This window comes from Coregonus clupeaformis, chromosome 18, assembly GCF_020615455.1.
Source record: "Coregonus clupeaformis isolate EN_2021a chromosome 18, ASM2061545v1, whole genome shotgun sequence".
Taxonomy (NCBI): domain Eukaryota; kingdom Metazoa; phylum Chordata; class Actinopteri; order Salmoniformes; family Salmonidae; genus Coregonus; species Coregonus clupeaformis.
In genome coordinates, this window is record NC_059209.1 from 17783854 (window position 1) to 17802857 (window position 19004).

The following is a 19004-nucleotide window of genomic DNA, read 5'->3' on the forward strand; positions in this document are numbered from 1 at the left end:
CACTCCCGATCAATTCTTCCCCTTCGCTTTTTTTCCACTAACGATTTTGAAATGATAAACTCTCTCAACCCAAACCCTTAGAGATGCATTAAGTCCTGGTATTACATTCAGCGAGGTGAAGGTTGCAGCAGCCTCACAGTGTGGGATGAAGTGTGTGTGTGTGTGTGTGTGTGTGTGTGTGTGTGTGTGTGTGTGTGTGTGTGTGTGTGTGTGTGCGCATTAGAATGGTATGTGGATGGGGTAGGGGGCTGGATGAGTTGATTTACGACAATTAACCATTTTGGAGCCTGAAGCCATTGGATTTAAACACAGACTGCTGCATTGATTGTTTAGTCCATGTGATTCACAAGTACATTTGTTCCATTGTTGAATACCAAATACACAATCAAAGAACACCCCGTCATCCCTTTGTGGTGTTGGAGGGTTAAGACCTAGGGGATGAATACCTTCACAGTGTGTGTGTGTGTCTGTATGTAGGCCTGGGGTATGAGTAGGGTGGCATTAGGGGTGCAGTCCGGGGGTGTTGCAGCAGTACTCTTGGCCCCTGGTGACTGTTAGAATGGAAGAAGAGAGAAACTCACTGTGAACTGCCTCTATGATGTAGGGAACGTTGAGGTTTCCACTGGAGGCCAGGGCCCCTAGGAAGGCTGCTACATCAGTGGCACTCTGGAAGCACTCTGTGGACTGCTGGACGCACTGGCGGTTGTCAATCTCCAGGTACACTATGCAGCTGTGGCGGACAGAGTCACATTACACACATTAGACCTGATCTAAAACCCAGAGGGAAGAAAGGACAGCACCATGGTTTCTGTTCAGGGAACTAGCAGCAGTTCTTAAAAAGCCAGACACTGGTTTTCCATCACAACGGATGATCATACAACAAATCGCTACCGAATATGTGGAAGGGCAGTTTACTTCACACAGAAACTAGTTAGACTTTCACGTAAATGTGAGGTTTGCATGAAAATTCCATTGAAATCCAGATTCCAATGAAGATTGTTTCCAGAACATTTGTCTCACCCTTTGATCTGCATGGGGTCCAGCTCCCTGCGTCTGCGGCTGCTTCCATTGGCTATAGTATACATGCTGTTCTTCATGGAGTTGAGCACAGTGTCAGGGATCTCTGTCCAGCCCACCGAGCGCTTCATGTTGTGTTTCTTCAGCTCCTGCTCACTGCCGTAATACGGGTAGATCATCATCTGTCCCTTAGCGTCCTGCTGGAACACCACATTAGTGTGGATCACGCGGCTCAGCTCTCGCAGGAAGCCAAACGAGTTGTTCCGGAGCTGGTCGGGCATGATGTGGACCACGATGACCAGGCGGCCCACAGCGAGCTTCTCTGGCATGTTGTTGGCACAGTCCAGACCGTCCCACTCACACTCTGCGTTGTTGCAGCCCTGGTCACAGTGGCCGTCCGCATAGTGGTCTTTACAGTACTGGTCGTACAGAGGACTGGAGAGACAGAGTAAAGAGCATTATTCAGTATGGCTTTTAATGGGATGTATATTGTTTAAAGAAAAGCTCAGACTGTTGTTCAGGCCTTGAACTGCTACTCAGACTTGATGTACTATCTACAGCATTAGCGGAATCAGGTGAGTTAAAGTAGGTCTGGAGCAGAACCCTGCATAGCCAGTAGGTCTCAAGGTGGATTGGCCTACCCTTATCGATTATTCAGTATTCAGACCCTGATGGCAAGCGTCTCACTCACTTGCACTGGCCCTCCAGGCTCTGACAGTCGAAGCCATCGTAGAGACACCCGGCGTTGTTACACTGCTCGTCACACTTCCCGTCGTTGAAGTAGCGCCAGCACTGCAGGGATGTCGTGCAGTTCTTCCACGGGTCATTGAAGTTGAGCGAGCAGTCGCCCCCGTCCCAGCCACACGCGTGGTTGTTACACAAGATATCACAGAACTTGTTCCCCTTCCTCTCCTCACACTGGGGGATCTCACAGCTCACCTCCACCTCCGGCGGGGGCGTGATGTCACGGCCGAACCCGCCCAGGAAGCTGTAGTCCAGGATGTGACATAGCAGGCCGTTGAAGTTGGTGGGGCATACGCAGTGGTAGTATGGAGCCTCTGAGCTGTACTCACAGGTTCCCCCATTGTAGCAGGGGTTGGTGTTACAAGGGTTGTCTGTGGGGTATTCACACTCTGGCCCCGTGAACGAGGAGGTACAGAGACACTTTGGGCTCTTGTGTCCAGAGATGCAGGTGCCACCGTTCCGACAGTGAAGAGTGCCACAGGAGTGGGCATCGTACTCACAGGTGGAGCCAGTGTAGCCCTGTAGAGGAGAAGGAGAGGAAATGTGTCAATGTTAATATTCCTATGAAATGTATTACAGTATGTTGAATGAATGAAAACACAGTGCAACATCTGCTGAATGTCTTTATACATGTCTCTTATACAGTGTCTTTGGCAGAACTACGCCAGCAGCTGTGGTTGTGTGTGAACTTACAGGTGGACACTTGCAGATGAAGCCGTGAGGAGTGTTGCTGGCTACGGCACATGTCCCTCCGTTACGACAGGGTTTGCCCTTACAGCCGTCAAACACTGTGTCACAACGCTGTCCTGTAGGATCACATAGAGAGCAGGTTACATCAAGGACTGAAATGTTCCCTTATCAATAAGCCAATCACAGGTTAACATGTAATGCCATAGAGCAGGAGTCTCCAACCCTGTTCGTGGAGAGATACCCTCCTGTAGGTTTTTACTCCAACCCTAGTTGTAACATTTCTCCTGCAAGTCCAAGGTGATTCGTCTCGAAAAAGACAGGAATGTCAATTATTTAAAAAAAAGTCTACATTATTTTCCCCTAGTCTTTGCTTTCCCATACTCAACCCCATGAAATAACTAATTGACATGAAACTAAACCCAACCCTGCAGTCACTCTCCAGCCAGATCCAACATATCTGCCTCCTCTACGTTAAATGCTACCTGTGTATCCAGTGCGGCAATCGCAGCGGTAGTTGTTGGTGAGCTGGATGCAGTTGTGTGTCCCGCGGGGGTCACATGGGTTGGACAGGCACTCGTTGACGTCCCCCTCACAGCGCTCCCCTACGTAGCCCGCGGGACAGATGCAGTGGTAACCTCCCACCCTGTCCACACACTTCCCCTTGTTGAAGCACTTGGGCTCGTTGGTGACTTGGTCTGTGAAGGGGTTGCAGTCGTCTATGTTGATCTCACAGTGAACGCCTGAGAGGTAGAGGGGAGGAACAGTCAGCCTAAACACTCAGATGGGACACCATCAGGGGATCATAGGAGGATAGATGTATGACCTGCAATGGTTCAATACACATTTTAATTTACCGTTTCACAATGTTTTCTCTTGTTTGCTCCTTTTTTTGGCAACATTAATTTCAACAGTACTTCAGCTGACCTACAAGAAACACACCCTTTATGTCCAAGAGATAAATCAATCCTGCATTTGACGGGCAGGGAGTAGAGTTTCAGGCATGTGCTGGACGCTGTTAAGCCCTAATTAATGAAGTGTGGAGGATTGAGAGAGGTAGAGGTAGAGAGAGAGAGAGAGCGAGAGAGAGACAGATAGAGTGGGAGTGCGGAGAGGAACCTAGGAGACCAGAGGAGCGAGGGATAGAGAGTAAGAAAGAGTGGGAGGGTGGAGAGGAGCAGAGGAGATGGGGATAGAGAAAGGTAGAAGAGACCAGAGGAGAGGATAGAAGGAGGGAGAGGATGTGTGTGGAGGTGGGTGGTCGGGCCCTGACCTTGGGTTCCCCTGGGACAGGAGCATTTGTAGGTATTGATCAGGTCAATGCAGGTGCCCCCGTTCTGGCAAGGCTGGGAGAAACACTCATTGATCTCGTTGGAGCAGTTGGTCCCGACGTATCCTGGCACGCACTGAGAGAGGAGAGAAAAATCAACGACTGACATGAAACAAGGCAGTTTCTGTTTACCTGGCTGTTTTTGCCAGTTTTACGCACAGGTCAGCAAATTCTCTTTCATCAGAGAGCTCCATAAATGAGCAGTTTGTGGGTCTGTTTATAAACAGCCTTCATCAGTAGGGTTTTAATAGGGAGAATCATTTAGAAAGGATACCAACACACTTATTTACACTACCCAAAAATGTGACAATAATTTCAAAGTGAGAATGTCTGACAATGCTTCTACCAGACCAAGACCAGGAAACACTTATAAATAAACATGTTTGGGGGTGTAGAATCACTGTTGAGCCTAGGTATCGTTTCAACATTAGGCTACATTTGTTATGCGTTTCACCCAGGACCTGAGAAATAAGTGGAGCATGCTGTGTTCATAGTGAGCAGCCTACCTTGCAGGAGTACCCTCCTAGGAAGTCAGTGCAGGTGGCTCCATTCTGACACGGGTTGGGGGTGCACTCATCCACCTGCTCCTCACAGTAGCTGCCTGTGTAGCCCGCCTGGCAGTGGCAGTAGTGGGTGTTCCCAGCGTCCAGACACTGGCCTGAGTTAAGACACAGAGCAACTACCTCCACACCTGGAGGGGGGAGGGCAGAGAGATGGAGAACATGTAGTCAAGTGTTTTTGTTACAGGTATGAGATTGATACTAACACCAAAAAAAAACACACACACGCAGACGTTCACACACACACACACACACCCTCCTTAACTAGTGTTACCTCTTTGTTTGGCTGCCACCTCGCAAGAGACGCTTGGCACATCGCAGTAGAGCCCTGTCCAGCCGGTCTGGCACTCACAGCTGTAAGTGGTGCCAGTCTGCCAACAGGTGCCCCCGTTCTTACAGGGAGACGAGTCACACCAGCGTACCAGATTCTGAGGAGAAACACACACCATAGACACAGTTAGTCACTAGGTGAGTAGACAGGTGAAAGTAGCTAGAAATGTACACGTTTGTTTCACAGCTACAAACATCATTATAGCTACCGTTTGTAGTGCGTGTTAACTTAAATGTCTTCATACCACCTTTGTTTAGCCAAATATTTGATTAATAAAAGCACATTTTATATGACGATAGCAACATGGTATATTGCCTACAGCCAGTATAAAGTCAGTGTCACTGGGCATACACTGTACCTGGCAGTTGAGTCCAATGTAGCCCTGGGGACAAGTACACTTGTAGGTTCCATAGCTGTCCTGGCAGGTGCCTCCGTTCAAGCAGGGCCTGGAGTCACACTCGTTGATGTCGTGTTGGCAGTAGCTGCCAGTGAAGCCAGGTGGGCACAGGCAGGTGTAGGTGTTGATGCCGTCCAGACACGTCCCACCATTGAAACAAGAGCTGGGGAAAAAAGAACATCAAAACATCAATAAAGCAATACCAGATGTATCATGTTAAAGCCGGATTCAATGTTTTTATTAGTCCAATTAGTAAAGTGACTTAAGTGTGAATATCTTGGGCTATAATGGGATTGTCGTTTAGTGTTATTATACTTTCTGCCACAGGGGGCAGAAGTGGACAAGAGAACAGTGTTAGGTATGAGCTACATTCATCGTTTGTGACAGAGATGCAACAGGCCATGTGAGGAAGATAAATCAAAAAGAAATAGGAATTCAAGCTCTCTTCACCTCTCAGTGCAGTCAGGTGTGTTGTTCTCACAGTGTATCCCACCGAAGCCAGAGGGACAGGTGCAGGTGTAGCTGTTGACACAGTCTGTACAGTTGGCGCCATTCTTACATGGGTTACTGTCACACTCGTTGATGTCCTCCTCACACTTAGTGCCACGGAAACCAGGCAGGCAGGTGCACACAAAGTTGTCCACCTCGTCCCGACAGAAACCTCCATTGCTGCAGGGGTCTAAGGCGGAGAGACAAGAGAGAGTAGGGAGAAAAGTTAGCTGATAGCTTAGCACACTGGCTGCGGCTTAATAGTCTTGACTAGCTTCTTTCTTTTTTCCCACTGATAACAAGGCAGATGTTATAGCGATGTTTTCGAGGCCTATCTAGTCTTTAACCTATCAGTCATAAAAGAAAAGAGCCAATGAGAGGGAGCAACTTTAGAGTATTGAGACATGGCCACTGTCTCATATCAACCTGAAAGGAGACTTACTGGGCTTGCAGTCGTCAATGTTGGTTTCGCAGTTGCGGCCAGTGTAGCCGGCCTTGCAGCCACAGCGGTAGTTGCCTTTGGTGTTCTCGCAGGTGGCCCCATTGCGACAGGGGTTCTTCACACACTCATTAATGTCCACCTCACAGGTCTGGCCTATAGAGGGTAAGGCAGAGGAGGGAGGGGGAAGGCTTACTACACACACATCACTGAGATCATTTGGCCATTTTCTGAGATATTTTGCCTATTTTCATATATTGATATACTGACATATGTGTATATAAATGCATAAGAATGACCATTCTACTATAAAGATATTGCTCCCTCACCTTGCCAGCCCTCTGGACACACACAGGAGAAGTTCTCGTAGTCCTCAGACTCCTGACACACACCTGTGTTCTTACAGGGCTTGGTGCTGCAGGGTGCTAGCAGGGTCTCACAGTTCTCACCTATCTCACACACAAACAAACTTTTAGATAATGGACATTAACTATGCTCAATATTAATATTCTCATATTAATATAATGTCTAATACTATTGTTTTTCGGAACCAGAGTATCATGACTGGAAGTAGTGGGTGTCTGGATAGACTGCCCTACATACATAATGCTTTTATTGGACATTTAAACACACACTTCATTCAGGAGGATATCAGGAGGCTTCTTGACCACAGTGTAAAGGTCTGTGAGTGTTAGAGAGCAGAGCTGTTTGGGCCTGTGGAGACAATTCCCTTTCTGTTTTCACGACACCCAGCGCGGACAGGAAGCAGGCTGGCGTTTCCTGCTATTGTCAAGGCATTTGCTGTTCTGTGAGACAGGAAGTCTGCAAACAGGAAATGTGTCAAGCAGCCGGGCCGTTCGTTCCCCACCCCGTCCGTCACACAACCAAAGCCGCTATTATTCCAGCTCCCAAAGCTGTGTGGAGTTTTCCAAAAAGAAGACTCAGGGAATAAATAAAAAATGTGCTTGCCCAAAGGCAGTCCATCATTATCTGTTTTTTCAAATGATACGACAAGGGAGGAAAGGAAAGGACGTGAGGACTGCTGAAAAATATTGGGTTGTTATCAGGGACACTTGTCATGGAGGTCCAAGGTCAACACAACAGACACAAGAGTCTTTTAGCCAAGAGGAAGTATTGCTGCTGAACTTTCATCGACAGCTTGGTCTTCCGGAGCATGTTTTTCCTGTATGTCCAATGCCTTGAAGAAGATACAACTTAGAGCCCCACAGCAAGGGAAAACAAAACACCACACTTAGACAGACACTCAGACAACTATTTCACAATAGCCAAATATGTTCATACCGGTATATGGCAGTAGGCAGTTGCACTTGTAGCCAGCGACATCATCGATGCAGGTCCCTTGGTTCAGGCAGGGATTGGAGGCACATTCGTTGATGTTGGTCTGACAGCTTGGACCTGGAATCAAAAGGTCAAGAAGATATGAAGCACATGAGTTGGAGTTTGAGTCAGGGTCAAATAGATCAAAACAGTACAATGTATTGATGGTGGGAGTGCAATGTAGAGGACCACACACACACACAAACACACTCACTCACCAGTGAAGCCCACTCTACAGGAGCAGACGTATCCGCTGGTCATATCCTTGCAGGTGCCTCCGTTCATGCAGGGGTTGGACTCACACTCATTGTTGTTGATGTCACAATTCTTGCCACTCCAGCCATTGTCACACAGACAGTTGTAACTAAAGACAACATAGAAAAGCTAAATATTAGAGAAAGACATTAACTTTCACTTTGATTCCTCACACAAAATCCACACCTTTTATGAATGCTTAGGGATTTACTGTAGATACTGTATATTCATAGTTCCATACCATACATGTAGGGAAGATTTCTAGATGTAAATGAAACACAACTATGTAATTTTCTTGGCAGAGGAGCTATGGAGACAGATGAGAGAGGCAGACTCACCCGTTGACTTTGTCTTGACAGTGGCCATGGATACAGGGGTTGCTAAGGCACTCGTTGACTTGGGAGAAGCAGGTGGTGTCCTGGTAACCCTCTGGGCACATACAGGTGAAGCTGTTGGTGCCATCGATGCAGGTACCACCGTTGTGACACGGGTTGAGGGCACACTCATCAATGTTGATGTTGCACATTGTCCCTGTGAACCAGAACCCATGAACATGTTTACTTCTCCGACCCATCATACAGTAGTGTCTCAACTTTTTAGCACTAGGAACGTTTATAGTTTACAAACGCATTAAATTGGTTTAACAAAAATTATACAAATTAATAATACTTTATGGTTAGAACTAACATAATATTATTTGGTAGTCTTTGGAGTTTGGACTTGGTTAGATTTCTATGAAGATATCATTTTGAAGTAGAACGCAAAGCACAACCCATACTACACCAGACAACGGACCAGACAATGGCCTCTATATCCCCACAGTAAATGCATCCACCTCGAGAAACATGGGGTTTTTAAGTCTGCTTTTGTCGGTCAATTGAAGCACCGCAGCCATTCAGCCGGTGCCACGCATAACATAAAGAGAGGCCATCTAGCCCTAAAGCAGGGACCAACTTCTCCCCTTCTAAAAGATCAACTTTCGGGAATATTTCAGGGGATCTTTTCTCCTATAAAATCCCCAGTGAGTGTTGGTCCTTTCAGAGCCTGGTGAGAGAGGCCAGTTTGTGTGTCTAGGCAGCAGGTTGTGGACAGGGAGGGGCTGGAAAGTGACACCGCCACTGATGGCCTCAAAAGGAGTGCATTCGCTCACCATCTGTTACCCCTCCCTCTCTTCCATCCCTTCATCCTGCCCGCTACGCCCTTGTTGTCCTGCCCTCGCCTGAGAGGTCTGAATAGGAGACAGACTCGCGTGGAGGTAGGAGTACCCTCTTCAAACCTCAACCTGGGTTGCCACAGTCAGACAAACTGCTACAGTAGCTACTTACCGCTGTAGCCGGGCTCGCAGGCACACTCGTAACCGTTGATCTTGTCGATGCATGTCCCATAGTCACATGGCTTGCTCTTGCAGTCGTCCAGGTTGATTTCACAGTTTATACCTGGGAGCAAAGAAATTAGCATCAAAGTTTCTATAATAACATTTTCACAGATGAAAATACATCTGGGTGATTTTATTGTCAAGGACAATTTTGAGTTGAGAGGAGAAGTCTTTTAGTGTGTGTATGTGTGTCTGACCTGTGGTGCCCTTGGGGCAGGTGCAGATGTAGGAGTTCTCGCGGTCCTGGCAGATGCCTCCGTTCCGACAGGGCTGACTAAGACACTCGTTAATGTTGGTCTCACACAGCCGGCCTGTGTAACCAGGGCGACAGTAACAGGTGAAGGAGGCCAGGCCGTCCTTACAGGTACCATAGTGACAGGGGGCCGAGAAACACTCATTGATGTCAGTCTCACAGTGTTGCCCCGTGTAACCTGGTAGAAAGAGATGAAGTTGGTCACTTTTGTCTAATTTCTCCCCATTCTGTTCAGGATCCATAAAACATTCAATCAGTGTTGGTATATTTTTTTATCTTTGTTGTTGCTTTGTTGTTGTTTTGTATACCCTCAGTGCATTCGCAGGTGTACTTGTTGGGGCCGTCCGTGCACTTGGCGCCATTCTTGCAAGGCGTGCTGGCGCACTCATCAATATCTATCTGGCAGAGATTCCCAGCAAAGCCTAGAAAAACAAGAAGAGGTGGGGGTAAGTTTGTGTGCGTGAGTGAGTGTGTGTGTGGTGGTGCTTGGGGGGGTCGTTAGAGTGATCTCACCAAGCCCAAACTATTCCCACTCTTTCCCTGGAAGCCTACATACATTATGAGAGCCCTCAACGACAGAGGTGGCTGCATATTAATCAACATCCCCGTTTTCCCTTTTCTTTTCTTTCTACTCCTTTTCACCACTTCTCCCAAAAAGAAACTGCATCTGAGGGGGGGGTGAAAAGAAGGGGAGAAAAACTTCCAAGGCCTCATGACCAGGAGTGAGAGACAAAGGGGGGACTGTCTGCTCAATGCAACGCGAAGCCGAGCCGGTTGCCTCTTTTGTCCCCCAAAACTTTTCCATCACAATGTGCATTCTCCCGTCTTGCTTTCGCCCCTCTCCCCGCCCACCTCTCCCAAAAGGGCCAGCTTGACCTCTGAACTCAGCTATTCAAATCCCTCATCATTCAAAATCAACCAGCAGGCTCCCTTTTTTTCTCTAGTTATTCTAATCTGTATTTTTTTTTTCTTCTTCCAACTTCTGTCGCTGGAGCACATTTGAATTCTAAGCGGTAAGGAGATGGATTCTGTTTGATAAAGAGATGAAGCTTCCCCCCCCCCTATTGGAACACACAGGGGTTCTAAGCCAAGCAGCCAGCCAGACATCCCAGTGGTCACTAACCCAGATAGGAAGTGGCTACATGTCTAGCTGTTAGCTCTGCTCCCAGTGGATTCACAACACAGGGCCCCTTTCGCTTTAGACTGTCCATGTTAACGTTACCTCACACACAACACAGAGAGGGGATTTAGCCCAGGTTTCTGTAATCACACATTTCAAACCGCCCCAGTGGGGTTTCCATGGAGATGGTGTGTACAGAAATGAAAGGCGAGGACCCTACCCTACCCCAGCCTGGGCTTACACAAGAACAAATTTACATCTCAAGAAGGCAATTCCCCTCTGATCCCCCCCTAGAGCATAACCGTCTGTGTGTCTCAGTCCCCTCCAGTACCCCAACACTGCCTCCCACCTCCTTCCACTTTCACCACTGTCTCATTCAGGCCCCCCTCACCCCTGTCCCATATACATGGTGGGGGGGTGCTTTTCAGCAGCTAAGCTCTTGTGTTCTCTGCTGTACCTCCCTACAATTAATTCCTCAGCTTCCTAACTGCACTTTCTCAACACAAGAAGCCTCCTGCCTTTCTCTCTGAACTGTCTTTGATCCGATTCGACTGAGAACTGCACTCAATTCCTCCACAATTACTTCCACCTCAGTAGGCCTGGTGAAAGAGGGTGAGAAACCTTCCTCTGTGTCGGTCGGCCTCACGTTTTTCTATCAGAGCATTCCTCTGCTAACAAAACCCTCAATGCCTCTCGTCACATAGTCTAACCCCAATGGAACCCCTGGAGAAATACCTAATGAAATCATCTAAATTCAAAACTTCACTACACACAAAACTAGAGGCTCACCACAACAGCTTCTCCAACTACACAGAAATGCAATACGTGGAAACACAACACTATTTCAGCTGCTATTCTTAGTCCTTCTTTCCTTAGTTCTCTCTCAATTAACGTTATTGTGGCTAGCTACATCCAAACCAAGTTTAAGTGCACACTCATCAGAGTTGAGAGTAAAAACTTGTTCAAAGTGTAAACTTCCTCAAGCCCTTCTTTATGGATTTTCCTCCTCGTCGGGCGCTGGCCTGGTAAAGCCTGCCTGAGGCAAGGATTAGAGTCCGCCTCCCGCGCCCGTCCTGTCCGGGGGGGGGGGGTGATCGACCCCCCTCCTCCCGCTGCGGCGCACCGGGGCTCACCTGTGGGGCACTGGCAGTGGAAGGTGTTGATCTTGTCGATACACTTCCCATTGTTCAGGCAGGGGTTGTTGGCGCACTCGTCCGTATTGATCTGGCAGAACAGTCCCTCGTAGCCTGTAACCAATTAGCAAGGGAAACAAGGGCCGGTTAGTTAGTGTACAATAACTATGCCAGATTTCCTGACTTCACAGCTATACGTTTAGATTGTTGTCATCCTTTTTTTCTTTTTTAGGGGATAGAGCAGCTTGAATATTTCAGATAGATTGTAACTTCCATCAATGTAATTGTCTGCATCACTTCCAATCCCCCATATGGTTTTTTTCTCGCAAATATATACACTGCTCAAAAAAATTAAGGGAACACTAAAATAACACATCCTAGATCTGAATGAATGAAATAATCTTATTAAATACTTTTTTCTTTACATAGTTGAATGTGCTGACAACAAAATCACGCAAAAATTACCAATGGAAATCAAATTTATCAACCCATGGAGGTCTGGATTTGGAGTCACCCTCAAAATTAAAGTGGAAAACCACACTACAGGCTGATCCAACTTTGATGTAATGTCCTTAAAAGAAGTCAAAATGAGGCTCAGTAGTGTGTGTGGCCTCCACGTGCCTGTATGACCTCCCTACAACGCCTGGGCATGCTCTTGATGAGGTGGCGGATGGTCTCCTGAGGGATCTCCTCCCAGACCTGGACTAAAGCATCCGCCAACTCCTGGACAGTCTGTGGTGCAACGTGGCGTTGGTGGATGGAGTGAGACATGATGTCCCAGATGTGCTCAATTGGATTCAGGTCTGGGGAACGGGCGGGCCAGTCCATAGCATCAATGCCTTCCTCTTGCAGGAACTGCTGACAAACTCCAGCCACATGAGGTCTAGCATTGTCTTGCATTAGGAGGAACCCAGGGACAACCGCACCAGCATATGGTCTCACAAGGGGTCTGAGGATCTCATCTCGGTACCTAATGGCAGTCAGGCTACCTCTGGCGAGCACATGGAGGGCTGTGCGGCCCCCCAAAGAAATGCCACCCCACACCATGACTGACCCACCGCCAAACCGGTCATGCTGGAGGATGTTGCAGGCAGCAGAACGTTCTCCACGGCGTCTCCAGACTCTGTCACGTCTGTCACATGTGCTCAGTGTGAACCTGCTTTCATCTGTGAAGAGCACAGGGTGCCAGTGGCAAATTTGCCAATCTTGGTGTTCTCTGGCAAATGCCAAAGGTCCTGCACGGTGTTGGGCTATAAGCACAACCCCCACCTGTGGACGTCGGGCCCTCATACCACCCTCATGGAGTCTGTTTCTGACCGTTTGAGCAGACACGCTTAGGCCTCTACTTCTAGCCCATACATACTATATACATTTTATGGACACAGTCAAATTCTACAATAATTATGCACATTTGTGGCCTGCTGGAGGTCATTTTGCAGGGCTCTGGCAGTGCTCCTCCTGCTCCTCCTTGCACAAAGGCGGAGGTAGCAGTCCTGCTGCTGGGTTGTTGCCCTCCTACGCCCTCCTCCACGTCTCCTGATGTACTGGCCTGTCTCCTGGTAGCGCCTCCATGCTCTGGACACTACGCTGACAGACACAGCAAACCTTCTTGCCACAGCTCGCATTGATGTGCCATCCTGGATGAGCTGCACTACCTGAGCCACTTGTGTGGGTTGTAGACTCCGTCTCATGCTACCACTAGAGTGAAAGCACCGCCAGCATTCAAAAGTGACCAAAACATCAGCCAGGAAGCATAGGAACTGAGAAGCGGTCTGTGGTCACCACCTTCAAAACCAGTCCTTTATTGGGGGTGTCTTGCTAATTGCCTATAATTTCCACCTGTTGTCTATTCCATTTGCACAACAGCATGTGACATTTATTGTCAATCAGTGTTGCTTCCTAAGTGGACAGTTTGATTTCACAGAAGCGTGATTGACTTGGAGTTACATTGTGTTGTTTAAGTGTTCCCTTTATTTTTTTGAGCAGTGTATATACATACATATATATATATATATACACACACACACACACACACACACACACACACACACACATATATATATACACACATACACACATATATACATGCATCCATACACACACACATATCCTTTTTTAAATTATATTTCCCTTCATATACCACCACCCCTTCCCAAATTGGAGTAAACTAGTGAACAACAACGCTTAGGCCTCTACTTCTAGCCCATTCATACTATATACATTTTATGGACACAGTCAAATTCTACAATAATTATATTTTGTTTGTTTTTACTCCTGAACTTCCTCCGATCATTTTCATGATGTCCATCTGGTTTGCTTCTATATGCCATATTTTTCTAACTGTGCTCTTTCACAAAAGCTCTCAACCTATAACCTATATACTTATTATGGACACAGTATACTTTACATTAGTTATCTTGTTGTTATTAGTTGTTGTTATTAGTCCCATCCTTCAGCTCCATTCAACACCTCCCATCTATATCTTAACACCATCCATATTGGATTTCTATTTGCCATATATTTTTCAACTGTACTGTGATGTTTTACAAAAGTTCTGAACCTTTCTATTCTCATTGTTTCTACAGATCGTAAATTGAATATAAACATTTTTGCTAAAAGTATTATCATATTATTGATCGATTGACTATGACTTTTCAGATCACCCAGTAGTGCTATCTGCAGGGTTAGCTCCAGGTAAATATTGCAATCCTTTAGCCATTCCTGGACCTGTGTCCAAAAACAAGCTAAAAATGGACAGTACCAAAACAAATGATCTAATGATTCTGTCTCTTCGCAGCAAAATCTGCAGAGCTGGGAAGATTGTATCCCCCATATAAATAACATTCTATTGGTAGCAAGAATTGTATAAAATAATTTTAATTGAAAAATTTAGATTTTTAAATAAAATATTTTTGAATCCGGCGTCGTTTTGCATATCAATTCATAAACACTATGCCATGGAATCGGTACGTCAAAAATCTCTTCCCAACTATTTTGCAATCTATATGGGACGGCTGTCAATCCTTTGGTCCTTAAATGAAACTGGTATACTTTTTTATTTATCACAATTTTCTTTAACACATTATATTCTTTAATGCAAGGCCGACAGACAAGTTCCTTACTTTTTCCCCCTTCTACTTTCCTTTTCCATTTGTTGTCATCCTTTGATTAAAAAGGGGCCTTTAAACTTGCTAACAAGAAGAACTTATACTGATGTCGGTAATTAGCTGTGTGTGTGTGCTTGCGTGCGAGCGTGTGTGTTTGTGTGTGTCAGTTACCTGGCATACAGATGCAGTGGAAGCCTCCTATCTGGTCGAGGCAGGTGGCTTCGTTCTGGCAGGGGTTGGAAAGGCACTCATTTACGTCATGTTCACAGCGAGCCCCAGAGAAGCCGGGCTGACACCTACACTGGAATGAACCCTTGGTGTTCAGGCACTTCCCTCCGTGCTCACAGGGGTTGCCACCTAGACACAGAGGGAGACATGGAGTGTACCTTAAGTAACATGTTACAGGGCGTGCTCCTTCATGCTGCTGTGTAGTGGTTGCTACCTGTCTGTCTGTCTGTGTCTCTGCCCTCTCTGATGTTGAGTGATTCACATTTCTAGTTAATGACTAACAAAACCTATTCCTGTAATGATCTAATGTGTGTTTATGAAAAGCATCCCTCACTGGTCTGAGTCTACTTACCCAGCGAGCACTCGTCAACATCCTGGTCACAGGCGGCGCCAAAGTAGCCCAGGGGACAGGTGCAGATGGCCTTGCCGTTGACGGGGTTGGTGTCACAGTTGGAGCCTTTCTGACAGGGGTTACTGATACAGGCGTCATCCAGGTGACACAGCAAACCTGGCACAGCACAAGAACAACAGGAGACCTTGATTGGTTCAATCGTTGCAGTTATTTACTTCGTTAAAGGTATTTATTTAGTTGTTGCTTTTCAACCATATAATAACTAGCTACTGTTAATGCAGTGAAACTATCTGTGCTGCTGGCACTGGACAAGGAAACGCTATTTAGTATCACTAGTGACCACAAGAGATTTAGCATAAATTAGTAGATATACAAGTGTGCAAAGCTCAGGGTCAGATAAATGGAAAATCTATGAGAAATTAAGAAGACCAAAGTTCATCGGCTCACCTGTGCGACCATGGGGACACTCGCAAAAGAAGGACGCCACACGGTCGTGGCAGATGGCACCCTGATTGCAGGCAGCATTGGCGCAGTCGTCAATATTCTCTCCACAGTCATCCCCCGTCCACCCGTTGACACACACACACTGGTAGGCACCGTAGATGTTGTGGCACGTTCCTCCATTCTGGCATGCATTGGGCATCAGTTGGCACTCGTCAACGTCCTCTGTACAGAACTGGCCTATAGAGGAGAACATGGGTTAAAATGCACTTGTCAACAGGCCACAGTGCACACAAACAAGTCAAAAGAGTCAAAGAGAGCAAAATATTAATAGTAATCATAAGAGTCAAAAGAAAGGAGGCTTCCATTATAGAGATCGGAGTCGGGTAAAAGTTACCCCCTAATCACTGATGCAAGGTCAGATATGTTTTTATTCGCCCAATGGTCTTGGTTAGGATCGAGGGTTAGAAATCTGATCCTAGATCTGTATTTATGAGAAACTTCTACCATGAGCGTAGAAATGAGTTGGTTGGTGGTGGGGTGGGGTGGGGTGGGGGGGGGTTACTGTATAGTTACCTGTGAATTCAGGTTTGCATTGGCAGTTATAAGTGTTAACCCCGTCCACACAGGTTCCTCCATTCTGACAATCGTGTCTTGGACAGTCATCAATGTTGGCGTCACAGTTCTGACCTGAGAAGCCTGGAGAGGACAGGACATAATGTTAAATGCACATATATTACACACTGTAGTTTTTAAATCAGCCCCATCTCAACAGAAGGGGTCATGTTACATTTTCATGAACAGAGGAGCAATATTTCCTTGGCTTCAAGTTCCTTGTTGTCCACATCATTAAGGACCTATCATGGTCCAAACACACCAACACAGTCGTGAAGAGGGCTCGACAATGCCTATTCCCCTCAGGAGGCTGAAAAGGTTTGGCATGGGACCTCAGATCCTCAAAAAGTTCTACAGCTGCAGCATCAAGAGCATCCTGACTGGTTGCATCACCGCTTGGTATGGCAACTGCTCTGCATTCGACTGCAAGGCTCTACAGAGGGTAGTGAGTACAGCCCAGTACAGCACTGTGGCTGAGCTTCCTGCCATCCAGGACCTCTGCCAGGCGGTGTCAGAGAAAGGCAATAAAAATTGTCAAAGACTCCAGCTACCCAAGTCATAGACTGTTCTCTCTGCTACCGCACAGCAAGCGGTACCGGAGCGCCAAGTCTGGGACCAAAAGGCTCCTTAACAGCTTCTACCCCAAGCCATAAGACAGCTGCACAGTTAATCAAATGGTTACCCGGACTATTTGCATTGACCCCCATATTTTATTAGTATTTACTCTTATTTTTTTCACTGACTCGCACAGGCTAGATGTACACTCACTTGACTCTAACCACACACTCACACATACTACACTGACACTCCAACACACACACGGACCACACACACATGCATATTGACGCCACAAACACACATTCCTTCACGCTCTTCACATATACTGCTGCTACTCTCTGTTTATTATCTATGCATAGTCACTTTACCCCTACCTACATGTACATATTACCTCGACTAACCCATACCCCTGCACATTGACTCGGTACTGGTACCCCTAGAATATAGCCTCATTATTGCTATTTTATTGTGTTACTATTTTTCCTTTAGTTTATTTAGCACATTTTTCTTACTTACTTTTTAAAACCTCTGCATTGTTGGTTAAGGGTTCGTAAGTAAGCATTTCACGGTAAGGTAAACACCTGTTGTATTCGGAGCATGTGACAAATACAATTTGATATCAAGGAAGCTTATTCTATATCTGAGTATTTTTGTCTCTTTGCATCACTCTCTCACACAGCCCCGCCAAAATTGCTTTGTTTTTCCTAGTTTCAAAATTGCCTGGTTGGATCCTTTCAAAACAAGGGGAAACTATTTTACAGTTAAAGCAGTCAACGGCCTCCTTCTTCAGAGGGGAACGAATGGCAGCGGCGGCAGCCCTCCTTTGGTCTGTATCAGTCAGAACAAACAGCCAGCCAGACCACAGCTTCCCTTCATATAACAGCAACAATCCTGCTCTGGCATTACACAACACACCACCACAGTATTGTCTGGACATTTAGGAGGTTATACTGCCAATTTTGTGTAGGTAGAATCTGAGCACCATTGGATTGTTGACAATGCTACTACTTCTCTTGATTCACAATTATTTATCTTTGGCAGTGGCGTTTCTGTGAGAGCCATGTTTAACGGCCAAAACAGTGTGTGAGGCACAAAGAGAGTGGAGCAGGGCAGGTTGGAAGTGGTGACGTGTGGGGAGTAGAGAGAGGGGAGAGGACGACCAGTCGTGGTAACCCTGTCTACAGGACTAGAAGGCTCTGTTCCGAGGATGTTTTCATTCAGCCATTTCCTCACGATAAGGCCCAATGGCTTCCTGCTCCCCTCTGTTCACACAACTCGCACTGTGGAGCCACTACAAACAGCTCACTAGGCCTGGGTGATCTATCAAATTCATTTGAATGTATGTTTTTGCGCGATATTCCAAATGCCTGCATCGGAAGAATCTAGTTCTGTAAAAAATGTTGAGCGTTTATGTCCACTTGTTCTCATGTTGTCTTTTTGGTCTCGTCTCCTTCGTTCCTTCTGTGCCATGTGCAATGACTGTAGGCTGTGCGCACCTTCCCATTTACACACGCACACCAAGCCCCTCCACCTGCCACTCACAACAACAAAGATGAGAGATCACTTCTTCCTCTCTGGCAAGCGGTTTCAACTCGCTATTTGCATTTGAGGTTTGGTCCAACAGAATCGGTCATATGGACACCGAAACACATTGAGACATAATTTTACTGTAATAGAGGAGAAGTTAACCTTTCTAACGATAACCTTTTTGTGTTTCAACTCTTCAAATTGCACACAGGGCAGACACCACTAAAACAGGACAATCAATGAACATTGATTCAGGAATATGTATCCTCAGTTTGTTGCGTGTGGCATTGTGGTACCACTAGCAGCATTTTAGCCAAAGACTGTTATACTAGCAGTCTAGTCTGTGTTTTATAAATGTGCAATAAGCATAAAACACAACTATATAAGGAATTTGCAACTCATTCTCATTCTGAGAAATAAGGTAGGCCACTTGATTTCAACATCATAGCATGCTGTTCAAACAGTTGGAGACGGCCATAAGGGTGTGTTCATAATAATTCAACTATTCTACCTTGTTAGCTAGCAAATAGATCCAAGTTAGCTAAACTTGAAATATAAAGATTAGCTGGCCACTCACTAGCATGTGGGCTTGTGCTTGAGAGAGAGTTTATGAGACCTGTGTTAATTTTCTATAATACCCGTTATAAGAAGTTAGTTATTATTAGTGAATGTGCATTATGCATGGTTCTGGTTACATTTGTAACAAAA

At 46.3% G+C, this 19004-nt stretch overlaps 1 protein-coding gene across 1 annotated transcript in view; it reads right to left on the reverse strand.

Moving 5' to 3' along the window:
- LOC121551934 (neurogenic locus notch homolog protein 1-like) overlaps positions 1–19004 on the reverse strand; it is a 44993-nt gene that overhangs the window by 7741 nt on the left and 18248 nt on the right. Inside the window, exons 5-27 of the mRNA XM_045226786.1 lie at positions 16173–16295; positions 15603–15836; positions 15156–15311; positions 14747–14932; positions 11469–11582; positions 9524–9637; positions 9160–9393; positions 8913–9023; positions 7926–8118; positions 7551–7696; positions 7297–7410; positions 6324–6443; positions 5998–6150; positions 5517–5745; positions 5028–5229; positions 4613–4766; positions 4285–4469; positions 3722–3854; positions 2934–3191; positions 2455–2567; positions 1709–2280; positions 1021–1452; positions 582–730 (exon numbers count right to left, since the gene is read on the reverse strand). Coding sequence (XP_045082721.1) covers positions 582–730; positions 1021–1452; positions 1709–2280; positions 2455–2567; positions 2934–3191; positions 3722–3854; positions 4285–4469; positions 4613–4766; positions 5028–5229; positions 5517–5745; positions 5998–6150; positions 6324–6443; positions 7297–7410; positions 7551–7696; positions 7926–8118; positions 8913–9023; positions 9160–9393; positions 9524–9637; positions 11469–11582; positions 14747–14932; positions 15156–15311; positions 15603–15836; positions 16173–16295 — 4425 coding nt within the window. The remainder of the gene's footprint in view (positions 1–581; positions 731–1020; positions 1453–1708; positions 2281–2454; positions 2568–2933; positions 3192–3721; positions 3855–4284; positions 4470–4612; positions 4767–5027; positions 5230–5516; positions 5746–5997; positions 6151–6323; positions 6444–7296; positions 7411–7550; positions 7697–7925; positions 8119–8912; positions 9024–9159; positions 9394–9523; positions 9638–11468; positions 11583–14746; positions 14933–15155; positions 15312–15602; positions 15837–16172; positions 16296–19004) is intronic.